This window comes from Lissotriton vulgaris, chromosome 1_1 (assembly GCF_964263255.1).
Source record: "Lissotriton vulgaris chromosome 1_1, aLisVul1.2, whole genome shotgun sequence".
Lineage (NCBI taxonomy): Eukaryota > Metazoa > Chordata > Amphibia > Caudata > Salamandridae > Lissotriton > Lissotriton vulgaris.
Window position 1 is genome coordinate 378,551,260 of NC_141685.1, and position 14,282 is coordinate 378,565,541.

General features: G+C 41.2%; 1 protein-coding gene across 1 annotated transcript in view; it reads left to right on the forward strand.

Annotated features, from left to right (window-relative positions):
- ZFYVE9 (zinc finger FYVE-type containing 9) overlaps window positions 1-14,282 on the forward strand; it is a 656,288-nt gene that overhangs the window by 546,545 nt on the left and 95,461 nt on the right. The window contains exon 13 of the mRNA XM_086952440.1: window positions 12,914-13,018. Coding sequence (XP_086808566.1) covers window positions 12,914-13,018 — 105 coding nt within the window. The remainder of the gene's footprint in view (window positions 1-12,913; window positions 13,019-14,282) is intronic.

Genomic DNA, 14,282 nt, shown 5'->3' on the forward strand with positions numbered 1-14,282 from the left:
AAAATTGATGATCTGAAATGATGAAGGAGTTTGAAATTGGAGACTAAAAAATTAAGTTGGTACCCTTAGATCAATTTGTGGGAGCAGTGCAAGTGCATCAAATACAATATAGCATGGACAATGGAAGGCCTACATTAAATTTAGGAAAGCTCCAACATGACATTGTTTTCTTATATTTATTTGTAAATTAAATATTTCATCTTATTTTGTATGTGTTTGATGAATGCTTGTTTCCGTATAGTTGTGTATTGTTTGAAATTCAAATCATCAAATTTGCTTGGGCCAATGTCTCATGATTAAAATAGCCACTCAGTGGGGGTCCCCTGATTTCAATAATAATCTGCTGGGGGTCCCCGGATTCCAGCAATGATGTAGTGGGGTTCCACAGAAGTCAAAAGATTAAAAACCACTGCTATAGTTTGTAACACCACCACTAGCGTATACATTTTTATTTGCTTACATAGCGACCTTTACCTTAAGAAATGCTGCTTTGTTCCAATGCCTACTATGTCTGTTTTTACATACGCCTTCGGGCACCTTTATTTAATTAAAATGGACTTTCCTAAAGCACTGCATAACATTACATGTGTTTTGCATGTATTACATATTTAGCAGCTTCCGCCTTCATTTACCTGTTTCTGTCCTTTACATAATTCCTTTGCAATCACCTAAACCGTCCAATTATTTAAACTGCAGCCTTTCTAAACTTATTCATGCTTGCTTCTGCCTGCACATTTATTGTCAGTATAACGTTTGCGGATTTGTTCTTTGAACACATTCGCCCTAAGAAATGCTCAGACATGCATTTTTCACTTTCATACAGCTTCCCACTTCCCACTGCACTTCTGTCCAGGATACATTATATACCGTTACATCCAGTGCCTTTCAACAGATTTATAACTACAACCCAGTTATTACACATGGACAGTGCCAACGTACTATAGATTCTTTCCCTTTTCATTGCAACCTTTAGCCTTCTAAATACTCTTTTATTTGTATGCGCATCATGGCCATGTTTCCATGCTTCTGCATGCCCCTTCATTTGGTTAAAATGAGACAAGGATAAAAAAGGAACATGCAGTTTAGGCTACAACTTAGCATCAATAGACAAACTTTTACTCTTTCTTCATGCCTAATCTTCCCACATCCTGAAATTGTAATGCACTGCACTTTTATACCATTATACTACTTTTGTTCACCCCTCCCCCCTCCGAACCATAACGCCAAGTTTATGATTCTCCCATGCTTTCATGCAACATATCCTACCAATTTATATTCGTAATATCACATGCACCATTTTCTTACATTCATTCTTTCCCTTTATTTCTAAACCATACTCCAAAAAATGACATTTACATTTCAAATCATCTACACAAAAAGAGAGGCGAAATCAAGTCTCCTTCTTTCCAAACTTCCTGCCCCCCCCCAACAATAATGTTTCAATCTTTACCGCATCTTTTAATTTCTCAATTTTTATTTTTGTTGGTTTTCAAAACAGTTAAAGAGCATTCCATTCGCAATGCCAATAGCTTAAACTCTTGCAAATGTGAGACCTATTGTATTGTAAATGCTGGTTTATTTTCTTGTGATAAAGTGCTAAAGAAATTTTGTAGGTTTCCTTCTCGTTCAGGTTGTTAGTCGCCATCGTCTCTCCAGTTGTTTGCAAATTGACTTCTCCTTGCGCAATTCAGGCGAGTACCAGGTCGCAAGCCGCCTCTGAGAATCTTTGTATTGTTTTAAAGGGGCGATGATATCAGTAGCTGATTTTAGAGCATCATACTAGTTGTCTAAACTTAAGTTAATATCACCTGAATCCTGTATCATAAGAGCCGTGAACTCGTTCTTGAAAGAGTCTCCTAAGACTGTGAGTGGTCTTGTTGGAGGCAATGTCCACACGAGTGCCAGTTATCTAACAAGCATTGGAAATGCAATAGGTCTCGCATTAGGAAAGTTTGAGCTATTGGTATTGTAAATGACACTTTTTTTATTTATGTGTTGGTTTTGAAAGTAGCAAAATTAATAGCTTTGTCAGTTACAATGTCAATAGTTTTAACTTTTGCAAATGTGACACCTATAGCATTTGTAATGCAATGTGTGTTGATAAAACATCAGTTAATTGTGTGTTAAAATATCGATATTCTCATAGATATACATAATTAAAAAACAAAAGTCAAACAACAATTCATTTTCAACAACAGTGGTGGTTGGCACGACAAATATGCCCAAAGCATGCATAACACGCAAATTCTAATGGCTTGTTGACGAGGAAATGTGGTACGTTGCTGGTGCTGTCAACAGTGGGCTGTTTGTTGCTAGGAAAGGATAGCAACGGGAGCCTGGCAATGCTTCTGCTTGCGATGCTGTTTCGTTTGTGCTAACTTTTTTATTTAGATAATGGGGACTACTCACCGGCATCTTTTGTTAGTTAAGTGCTACTTAATGCACATACATGGTGCTGGGGTTAGTTAGTGGTCAAGTTGACTGCTAGCTAGCATGAGATGCAGGTTTCACCGACACCCGTATATTACGTAAGCGACGCTACGGGGCCTGAGATGGTGTCTCTTGGGGGAACAGAAAGAAGGTCCATCGGGTAAGTACTTGGCTTACACTGACCTGGAAGCCTAGTCTGCCATCTCTACTGCCAGGAAACTTCTGGACCTTCCCAACTGCAACCAGCGAGGACACCGGAAGTGCCAGAGCGGTGCCGCCAATCAGAGCAGCTCGGGGGCAGATGGGAGAAGGGGAGGGTCAGCGGTTTCCCGGCAGCTGGAGCGGCCATCTTACTAAAGGTAAATTCTATAGTCGCTGAAAAGAGGCTACGTACGAGCGTGCGGTGAGGTGTTGCTGGGTGACTGTTCGTAGAAGCAAGACTGTCATGGTGTATTCCTGTGACTAAAGAAGCACGCATGCCAAACCCGATTGTATACGCTACAGATCACTGGCAGCCCTCAACATTTTAAACATGTACAGCACTTGGGCTGGGTCGATCAGCACCTTGGCTGGGTCAATCAGCACCTCGTGCGTGTGCAATCAAATCCATTTTGACGAAGGTTGGCGACTGTCTGCCTGTGCCCTGTGTAGGCTATTGTTACTTATTCTACGGCTGGGCTGCTTCAAATAAGAATGACCTACGAGGTAATGACTACATCTCAATACGTAGAAAATAAAATACCGGAGTATTTAAATGGGCCCAAATTTTCATTTTGCTCTAACTTCCCGAATGTTCATGTTTCATCTTTGAGAGGTGCGACACGGCAGGCAGGGGGGGAGAGTAGGAGGAGGAGGGGGGAAGAGAGTAGGAGGAGGAGGGGGGAGGAGAGTAGGGGAGGCACGGCCTAGCGGCCGTGCAATCAGGAAGTGAGGGGGCGGAGCTGGGGGAGGCTGTAAGAGAGAGAGTAGGCAAGGCAGGCGGCTGGGGGCATGTGCACGCGCTTTTAAGCTCAATGCGCATGCGCATTGAGCTTAAATTTCTCGTGCACTGCAAGAAATCGCCACGATTCCTTGCAAGTTGGGTAAAGAGTGGATAAGCCCCCATAGTCTCGCAAGCTCGATGCGCATGCGCATCGACAGGCGAGACCTAAAAATCAGTCGGGGAATGGTCCGGCCATACTACCAGTTTTGAGAACCAACACATAAATAACCAGCATTGTCATTTACAATGGCAATAGCTCAAACTCTCGCAAATGCTAGACCTATTCCATTGCAAATGCTTGATTAAAGGATGACTTGTGGTACAAGAGATGTATTTGGCTCGAATTTTGTCATTTGCATGTAGGGAATTAAACTTTTACCTGCAGGCTCATTTCCATATTATCTGATCGGTTTATCTGTCCCGTGCGTTGCCAGTAAGAAATTGTCATACGTTGGTGATGAACTTCACATTTAATTTTATTAGAAAACATGGCAGTGCTCCAGAAAACACTGTAGTTAATAAATTATTACAACTTTTTTGTCCAACTGTAACGTAACCATTTCAACACGAAATATTGATTTTTGGAACGTTCACATTTTAAAGTGAAACTTAATATATTTAGCAAATGCTTACAAAAGAATCTAGCACTGTTGCAAGCACAGCACCTTTAACTCCTGCTGAATCGCACGACCTAGGACCCAAGTTCCAGCTAGAGGAAAGGCTTTAGTCTCAAAGTTGATTGGAAGACGCTGACCTTCATGGCCTTGTGAGGCGCCCTGTTTTTGAACAATTAAAAAAATGTCAGCATGCCTTCTCAATTTCTTTATTTATGCGTTTTTTTATAGTGCAAACTTTACCTGAAGGTGTCAGAGCGCTTTACAATAGAACAAGTTACATTACATAAGGACTTCAGAGTACACGAATTATATAAAAGACACAAACCGATCAACTCTAAACCAACATAAGAATGGTAGTAAGTATAAACATCTACTACAAATACTAGTGGTTAGAGATAAAAAGTGCAGCACAGCCAAACTAATCGCCACCTGTGCGTTATACAAATGCCAATAATTATACAATGCGACCATAACTGAAGAGTGGCTAACAGCACTTACTATATGTTTACTCTAACTAAAGAGGGACAGTGTGGTACTGTAAATTTGGACCCTGCTGTTCCACAGATATCGAGGTCCAACACTCGTGTTATAAAATACCGTCGTACCATGACGAATTTGGTATCTACGAACCGGTAATGATTAGGACATCATCCCTATGCATTTGCGTCATGATTAAATGATGCTAACACCCTCAAATCTTGATTTCCGTCTCGAACCCGCAGACTCCATTTTGTAAACGGCATCCATCTTATGACTTGCCCTCATATAGTCAATTGATTAAAACCGAGTTTGATCTGAAAGGACACGTCCACCGTAGCTGACTTCCCCATGACCTGGCCAAGCTGACTCCACTGCCTCTAGCCAAGCCTGTTTGGGCAGCTCCTCGCCCAGTGGCCGAGCCAGATATCATCAAGGCACGACATGTCATAAACCCTTTACTACATACAGACCCTGTTTTCCATACACACACCTGTCCATGATTCTTGTTTATGACCCGTCTTATGATGGGAGGGTGCTCGACCTTATTGGCATTTCATCGATATCTGATGGGAGTTCTGGATCTGGCGGGGTAATCCATCACCAACTGGACATCTGAAATATGTGTTGACCAGCATGACTTCGCTCTTTGTATTATTGTGGAAATATTTGTATTGCCATATCATAAACTTAAGAATTCTTGCCTGCAGCTGTTATTTATGTATATAAGGAGAAGTCTGGTTCTGTAAAAACGAACAGTCTCCTGAGAACTTACGGCCCGTGCTGTCGTACTTCTAGGACACATGTTACTTGGTTGCAGCCAATAAAACTCAATCTCTGACTTCAACTAGAAGACTGTGTTTCTGTAAGTCCAGAACAGGGAGAACCTAGAGGTCTTCGGGTGTGGTCCCCTGGCACCACCGGGTCTCTAAAAACCCGGCACCTCAACAGTTGCAACTAGTGTGCAGAAAGCCATGTTGCTTAGGGAGAGAGAGAGACCCAGGACACACAAATAACACAATGTCACCTCTACATACCTCTGTATGTACACCATACGCCCTGCAGATCTCTGCTGAAGCGGGGCAGAGAGAAGCCTGGCTGGGCCGGTGAGCACCCCCTCCCCATTATCCCGTCTCCCCACTCCGAAACATAAACATACCAACTGCCTACTGCCTCATATTCCCTTGAGTCAACATGGCGCAGAGAGAACACCAGTGTCTGGAGCAGGGTGGGGCAAGCCTTATGATGGGCGGGCCAAGGGAAACATAAACATACCAAGTGCCTACTGCCTCATATCCCCTTGAGTCAACATGGCGCAGAGGTAACACCAGTGCCTGGAGCAGGGTGGGGCAAGCCTTATGATGGGCGGGCCAAGGGAAACATAAACATACCAAGTGCCTACTGCCTCATATCCCCTTGAGTCAACATGGCACAGAGAGAACACCAGTGCCTGGAGCAGGGTGGGGCAAGCCTTATGATGGGCGGGCCAAGGGAAACATAAACATACCAAGTGCCTACTGCCTCATATCCCCTTGAGTCAACATGGCACAGAGAGTACACCAGTGCCTGGAGCAGGGTGGGGCAAGCCTTCTGATGGACGGGCCAAGGCATGCTTGACAAGCAGCCTCGAGATGTATTTATTTATGTGTTTTTATAGAGTGCAATATTCGATATACAATGGACCTTAACAGTGAACTGTATCCAGTGTCTCATAGGATAGTTCTTTGTCAGTGTGAAATTTTTTCAGACCTGAAACGATTTGGCTATGGTTTGATTGTTTTTAAAACTCGTCAAAAAAGCAGACATGGCTTACTTATTTTAGTGATTCTGCTCAGCAGAGACACGAACAATGGGAGGGAGGGTGGGGTTGTAAAGAAGGCACTACGGACTGAATGTAAGAACGTTGTGCCTGCAGTTAGAGATAGTGCTTACAAATTAAATAATGGCTACTGTGTAACAACCAAAGTAAAAGGGCCAGTCGCCATTGTAGATTAGAAATTAACACCAGGCGGTACTAAAGAGGGACTAACAAGCCTATTTATGAATCAGAAGCAAGCATTAAGGAAGTACAATGACACAAGTCAGTGGCAAATATAGGTGGAGAGTGGGCGGGGCTTCTATTACCTACTCCACTACAACTAGTTTTGCAGAGCAGCGTATGCTCACTGACTCTAGGCTCGACCTAAAAAGCTCTGAAAGGCCACATTGCATCTCAACTTAGTTGAGCAGGGAACTCATTCAAAGTACTCTACAAAGTTCTTAAATCTTTTACTAACCCCTCCATGGCGCGGACGTTACTCTCCCTCTTCAAGCATTATGTGACGCTATCGCTAACCACTTTGCAGAAAAAGAGAATTTGATTCATGATAAATTTCCTAGCGCCAGTGATATCTCGAAAGAACTAACCATCCTCCCGCCACTGAGTAAGGATAATGCCCATCTTTTAGAAAATGTCACTCTTCTTCAGGTGGACACTGTGGAAGGAATGCTGAAATCGGCCAAATCAGTGTCGCCTCTTGATATTGTTCCAGCCAAGATTTTCTCGCTGCTATCCACTCAGCTCCCCATCCATCTGCCCAATAATAAATCTGTCTTTGAGGGAAGGCCAACTTCCACTGGAGTGGAAGGCGGCTCAGGTAATCCCTATCCGTAAGAAGGTGAATCTCCCGGCATCTGATCTAACTATCGCCCTATATCCCTTCTTCCTCTGATGAGCAAATTATTACAAGGCTATATTTGAACAAAAAACGTACAGAATACATAGTCTTTTGGTTTCCTGGACTGTTTACAGTCCGGGTTTAGACTCACATACAGCACGGAATCAGCACAGATGGCAGTTACTCTTAGCACACTGCTCCTTCACTGTCAAACACTTTACAAGGCTCCTCTAAAAGGGCACTTTTTCACCATTGCAATTGTTTACTTAAATTAAAAGTAATAAATATTACACTTCATAGTTTTAAGCAACACTGTAGACCTGCCCTATCCTCCAACACTCCCAAAACAACAGGTTCTATGTTCACTCACACCTCTATTTGCTTTTCTTTCTTTCAGACATACACACTATTATAAACCTGCACTTCACGTTTCAAAATACACATTCATCACATATAACTGCATATAAACTGTATTTATATCTCTTACTTGCAAATTTGCCTCATCACACCTTGCTCTTTTCCGAACAGACTCTTTTGTGTCTTCACCCCCACACACAACTAGGCTTTAACAACCACAACAATTTGAACAGTGTACCATTTATTGGCCCATGAAAAAACAGATACAGATCCCAATGCTATAACTCTCAACTCTGCTCCATTCCCTTCTGCCCTGACACCTCCATCTTGCCTTATAGCTATCTGCATACATATGTTTTCCTACTGCGTTCCTTGCATCCATTTGTTTGCATTCCAACAATAAATTTGACCCCATGACCCAAGCCCTTTTTCTTCCTTTACAACTTTAAATGCACCCCTGTGTGCTACTAATTTATATTTGCAATTTGCACATACAACTACACCTATTCATAAGAAATACTACACTCGGGTACTACTCCATATGCATAACACTTGCTCACCCACTAAAGTAATGTAAAGTAATTTCTCATTTTTACACACAACTTTTGCACATGCTACATCTATTGTGTGCAAATCTAATAACAGATCTACAGCCTATTCCCGATTCCTAACCTCGTATTTTAGGAAAATTAGACGTAACCACAGTTTTCGTGCATCAAGAACATTTAGACAGTCCAATAACGTGCAAAATATTGCATTTTGTCCCTATACTGCAGGTGCACTTCCCTTCTGGGTCAATAATAGACCTCTTAATCATATAATTCTCACAGTAGGGATTAATCCCAATCCTTATCTTTAACAATTCTCTCCTTAACCAGCGATTGGGAAGAAAATCCATGTACAGGAATTTTTGGCCGTTTTGCCAAGATTTCAACATACTTTGTAAACAACAGTGGTCCCTTACAAGAAAAAGAATACACTTTAATAAATATAGACACAGTTGTTTCTATATTGGTGTGACATGTTCAGCCAGACAGAGGTCTAATATTTACTTCTTGGAAATATCAACAATTTCATCAGCAATTTACAAGGTGGGGCACAGGCCTTAGCATTCAAGAGACGTACAGTAGGTAGACGTGAAACACAAGGGGTTTTTTAGGCAAAAGCTTACGTTACTGTTATCACAGTTTCAATGGTGGAACAGAGAAAACATACACCTTTACATATCAAATGACATAAGATTCATAAACGTATAAGGTGTGCAATAATGTCGACGGCATTTCGATCCCACTAAAACATTATGGGGATCATCATCAGGACATGTATTTAATGCCTAAGCAACACCTAGCATACTGTCAAAAGATCATAACCTAAATACAGACAATTCTAGTTCAATAGCTATATCTCCTTCTAGGGTAAACTTTCACTCATAAAGAATACTAAAAGTGCTTCCTAATGTGCTGGATTATAGAGGTGTCTAAAAAGACAGAACAAAGCGGAAATGGCTTAATAAAAGTGGGCTTAATATGTGCCTGCAGTGTTTGGCTTGCTTAGCTGCAGAACTGCTGCTTCAAAAAGGAGAGTGTAGTGTTGAGAACTGTTCCTTCAAATAGGAGAGTGCCTAAGTAAGAGGAAAATAGTATTTTAAGAGTAGATACCATCACATTATAGCAGTAAGTAGTACTACTATCAAGGGAACATACTTAATAAAAGTAGCAGTAACCAAGTTATTGAATGAGTGAAAGAAGCCACTTATAACATCTACTTTCAAGGAGGTGTCCTGACACTAAAAGGAAAATCTAAAATAGACAGTTGTCCCACTCCCATGGCCTACTCAACAACAGAACTGATAAAGAATTGTATTAAGAGACAACTAGAACTTTGAAAGCGCGCGATGAAGCTGCCTCTTGAACCTTCATTTAGCCATTATAGAAAACAAAAATGTGCTAAGTTTTTTCCTTAAAGTGAGAAGGTTCACTTGAGCATGAATGGCTAATGATAGAGAATTCCACATCGTCGCCACAGCTACAATCAGAGATCAACCCCCTTGTCTGTCTTTCTGATTATGGGGATTACGATGAAAGATCATGTTGGATCAAAGTCAAGTCCTAGAAGTGGCACGACGTGAGTGAACATATGTGGCATGACTTAAATGAAATTAGAAGTTCGATATTAAATATCTGGTGTGCTGTTGGAGAGGAATATTTACCTTCGTTTTTTCAACATGTTTCCACCTATTTTTTCATGCATTATAGACTGTATTACATTAACCCCTATATTTAGGTTATACTTTCAACCAACTACTTCCCTACATCTACTCTCATCTTATTATTCCTTCCTCTTTCATCTTCACACACCCTAAAACACAGTTCCTTGGAAGACAACTAGTTTAGACAATGTCAGATTGTTAAAAATACATTATTTAGCTAATTAGTCTGTTCCTACAAACCCCAACCATGCCCCAAAATATAATTATAAACTAAATGTTTTATGTTTACGAACCACAACTCCCTCCAATTCATCTATGTGCCAAATACTAAACCCCGTAATTCATGTGTTAAACCCTTTAAAGAGAAATATCATCAACTATGTATCAGTAGCATAATTATAAAATAAAGCTCAGAGAAATGCCAACAACTTCACACTATATGCCATATCTTCCATAGTACAACAGCGGTGTGCTCACAAACACATTTCATGCACAGGGCATACAGCACTACTATCAGGAAGTTCCTCTTGAGCATAGGGCTCAAAGGGTATTAAGTACAGTTTATATTGGAATCCCATCGTAGTACTAATAGTTTTACAAATGCACTCCAGAGAAACAGCAACTACATTATACATTACGTCTCTATATTTAAGTCGGCGATGTCAAAAAGAAAATGGTCAACTCTCGACCAGGAAATCACTGTAGAATCACTACAACAACTGGGCAAAAGCAATATAGGAAGTCGCACAGAAAAAGGGGGTAAAACTCTACACTTCTCCTACATCTCATTCCATTCATGAGTTACACACATCCCCTTAACTTATGTCTCGGGCATGGTCGAACCCAGTGATTCAACACAACGGATTCGCTATCTGCCACGGATCCGTTTCAGTGTAGAAACTAATAGCAAGCCAACACGGCAGTCCTAGCTTTCCCTCTGCAGCTTCAGACGCAAATGCGTCATCGGACTCCTGCGTGTGTCCAAGGCACACCTTCCTAGTGACTTTCCTTAAAAATTAAAACACCAAAACGGTTCTAGGGCATAAATCACTAGCTAAAATATTCTGCACATTATTTGAATCTCCAAAGCTCACTCTTTCAGGACACAAGGAATGGAGAGTTCAACATAGCCACTGCGCTGCCATAAACAGTCGTATTCAAAATGTACACATCCGCTTTCCTTATGACTTCCCTTGAATGCAAACCAGCATCCATAGCACAAAACAATCCTTTAATCTCTTAACCGCATCGATGCTGCTGTGATTTTTGCGCTGTGCGGCTGTTTTCGATTAACCGCGATACATGACGAGCCCAGCTCGTCATCCGCACACGTCACCCGTGGCTGATGACGAACTGAGCTCGTCATCAGCATCGAAGGGGTTAAAAAATAATGAAACCTATGTAAAGAATTTCTGACGTTACTTATTTTATAGTTGTAGGCAAAATGTACAATAAATCAAGCCAATAATTATTTCCATGCACCACAACTAAATGCCCATATCATATCACAGTAAGCAATCAATTTACCATATCTTTAAATGTTACTATTACATCATTAGAGGAGGCCTTAAAAGTTCCATACAAATCCCGGGCAAGTCACTTTTTTTTAAACGTGACAGGCATGTATGCAAATTAAAACGTTACAATAAAAAACATACAATAATAACTTCACTTAAGAAATATAGCAGTGATATGTGTAATACCACTATGGGTCTGTAACCACCACTTGCCTAATACGATAACTCAAAAAAACTGCAAATTTACACATGCACAAAACTTTTTCCAAAAAATAAAACAAATGCTCAAACCAAATTAAAAAGAAATTATTAAACATTCATTCCACTAGGCAAGTGGAGGCATGCACTAAACACACAGCATTTCTACTATCACTACAAACACTGCCTTTACCCTTCTACGGGATTCCATAAAATATATACATACCAATCACCTATATATTGCCATTTTTATTTGTCCCCTGCCAAACAGCATACACTGTCTTCTTGCAAACACCTATTATAATCTTATGCTATGCTTACAGATCCTGGCCTGTTACCCTAAAGGCAAAGTTTCCCAAGTCTATATGTCACTAGTTATTTAGTCCCAAGTTCTTCTTAGTTTGTAACACTTGTACTCCTAGTTTTAAATTACGTTATATAAGACTACAGGTTCCAAAAATCCAAAACAAGCATGTAGTGGCTTAACTGATTACGCATAAACCTACAAAACTTTGCACTTATGCTTTACTTGACCCTGGATAACTTTATTTTTACTTTGTTTTCTTCCTTCGTATCTAATGACTTACCTTCCTCTTTTTCTCCTTATCCCTCCACTTAAGCAAAACCCTATAAAAAGTTGGTCATCGTTCCCATCTGCTGCCTGCTCTGGTTTCCAGTTGTAGAAATTGCAGACTTGACAGTTCAGACACAATGTGAACAGGTCCATGTAACTTTGCAAAGTCGTGCCTATGAATGTTTGCGTATTGAATCGCGCCCTGCGTGTATTCAGAAAGGTCTGCTTGCTTGCTTCCGAATCATCTGCAAGCTTGACTAGGATTACGCGAACAACTAGAGGGCAGGAAGATGCATTCACTCACTCTGGCAAGAGTTGAGAACATCCAGTGTGAGGAGATCAGGTGTAGTGTGAGTGTGAAGAGAACCATGTTCATATACAAAGCTCTTTGCCGGAATACAGTTATTCAGTCCTCAGTATCCAAAGTTAAACACTGTAACCTAATTGGAGATTTTTTCACAACACACCATAAGAGCAGCAAACATAGAGGTAGAGTTTGGCCAACAGGTGGTTGTTGAATTCCAGGTTTGGGCGTGTTGTTTGCTGATAAGAATTGCATTGTGCCCAGTGGTTTAACCCATCCTTTTCATTCCTGCTGTGAAAAAGCATAAATGGAAGAGTCAAAATACAAGCCAGCCACCTTAGTACAGATTCTCTTTCATGTTTACATTTCCAACTCATTTTTTCTGGACTCGGTTTCCATTAGGCTAATGCCCCCTTTGGCCTTGAGAATGCCATGGATGACCTGGTATCACTGTGCTTCTGATTGTACAGTTTTGCGGGGTTTGCTTTTGATTGTACAGTTTTTCAGGTTGTCTCGTGTATGGATGAATAACCAACCCTTTCATACTAACGCAGACTATTTTTACCCTTTCTTTATCCTGCCAACAACAAGGACTTCAGAAATTACCAGTATACGCTGACAGTGGTGCAAGGTTTGGTGGTTGACATGGAAGTCCGAAAAACTTGCATCAAAATTCCCAGCAACAGATACAATGAGGTGCAGTATGCCTACCTTCCGAAGTACAATGTCAGTATGTTGCAGAAATTAATTGTTCAGGTCTTGTGGTTGCTGTTAGCAGACATATGTCTTTTCTGCACTGGATAGTATTTCAGGCTGCATGTCAATCAAACTAAGTTCGGGGCGATGAGAGTCGCAGGAGCACGTGCATGTGTCAGCAGACGCATTAATGAAGGCACAAGTTTGAAATTTATATTCGGGGCACATGTTGGCTTTATGGTGTGTTCTAAGAAAATTACCCTGGAATAGATCGGTAATTTGAAAAGCTAATTGTGTTTTGTTCAGACTCATTATGGCCAGGGACTGCTTCAGAATGTGTTACCAGCTGAGCACGTGACAAATCAAAGGGAGAGTATGTGTACACAAGGAATAGCGCTGACGTCACGTCATTTCAGCGTTCCCTTGAGTACAAAAATGTTCTCCGTTCTAGTTGAGTTCGTTAGGTAAGGCGCCATAAATCCACGTCGCGAACTCACAGCAAATGGATTCCACACAAGAGAAACAGGGGCGCCATGTTGTGAACGTCAGAAATGAAGAGGTCACCTGAGGGTGGTTGGGCTCAGAATAGACAGGGCCGCACACCAGTGGGCAATAAAGACGCCACACATTTACAGTTGTCGTTTTCCCCCAGAGCAAAATCGAAGATGTAATATAGTCTACAACATGGAGTCCATTTCAGGAAAAACGATCCCCTTCTCCACTCCTTAATTCCAATTCCTGTCACTTTCCTCCCGCATGTACTGGCAGATATCAGCTTCTTTGAAGCAAGGCAGAGAACATGATTTAGTTTTCATTGTTTATGTCTGCCAATAAATCGGTTTAGCTGCAAACTCAAGTAACTGTCTCCTTCACTAAAGTTCCTTATTTTTCAGAGTAGGTCACTGCGTGGGAATAGAATTACAGAAGAAAGCATACTTTATTTCCCAGGCTTTACATTTCTTTTTGATCTGTTTACTGACTAATAATAAAAGCCTATTCATGATGTCAGTGGCTTTGTCACTAGGTGATTGTTTCTAGGGCAGGCCATTGGGCATCTGAGGAAAGAGGTGACATTTGAGAGAAGAGACTGCGACTTCGAACACAATAAGCACTATTTGGAATTATTATGAGGTGGAGGAGAAAAGAGGGAGATAGAAAGAACAGTCAAATTTCCCTTCTCGACACAATTTTAAGAGACTACTCTAAGTTACTGTACTTGGAGGGTGGGGGATGTTTGCTGGGGCGAGGGGGCAAATACCTGACT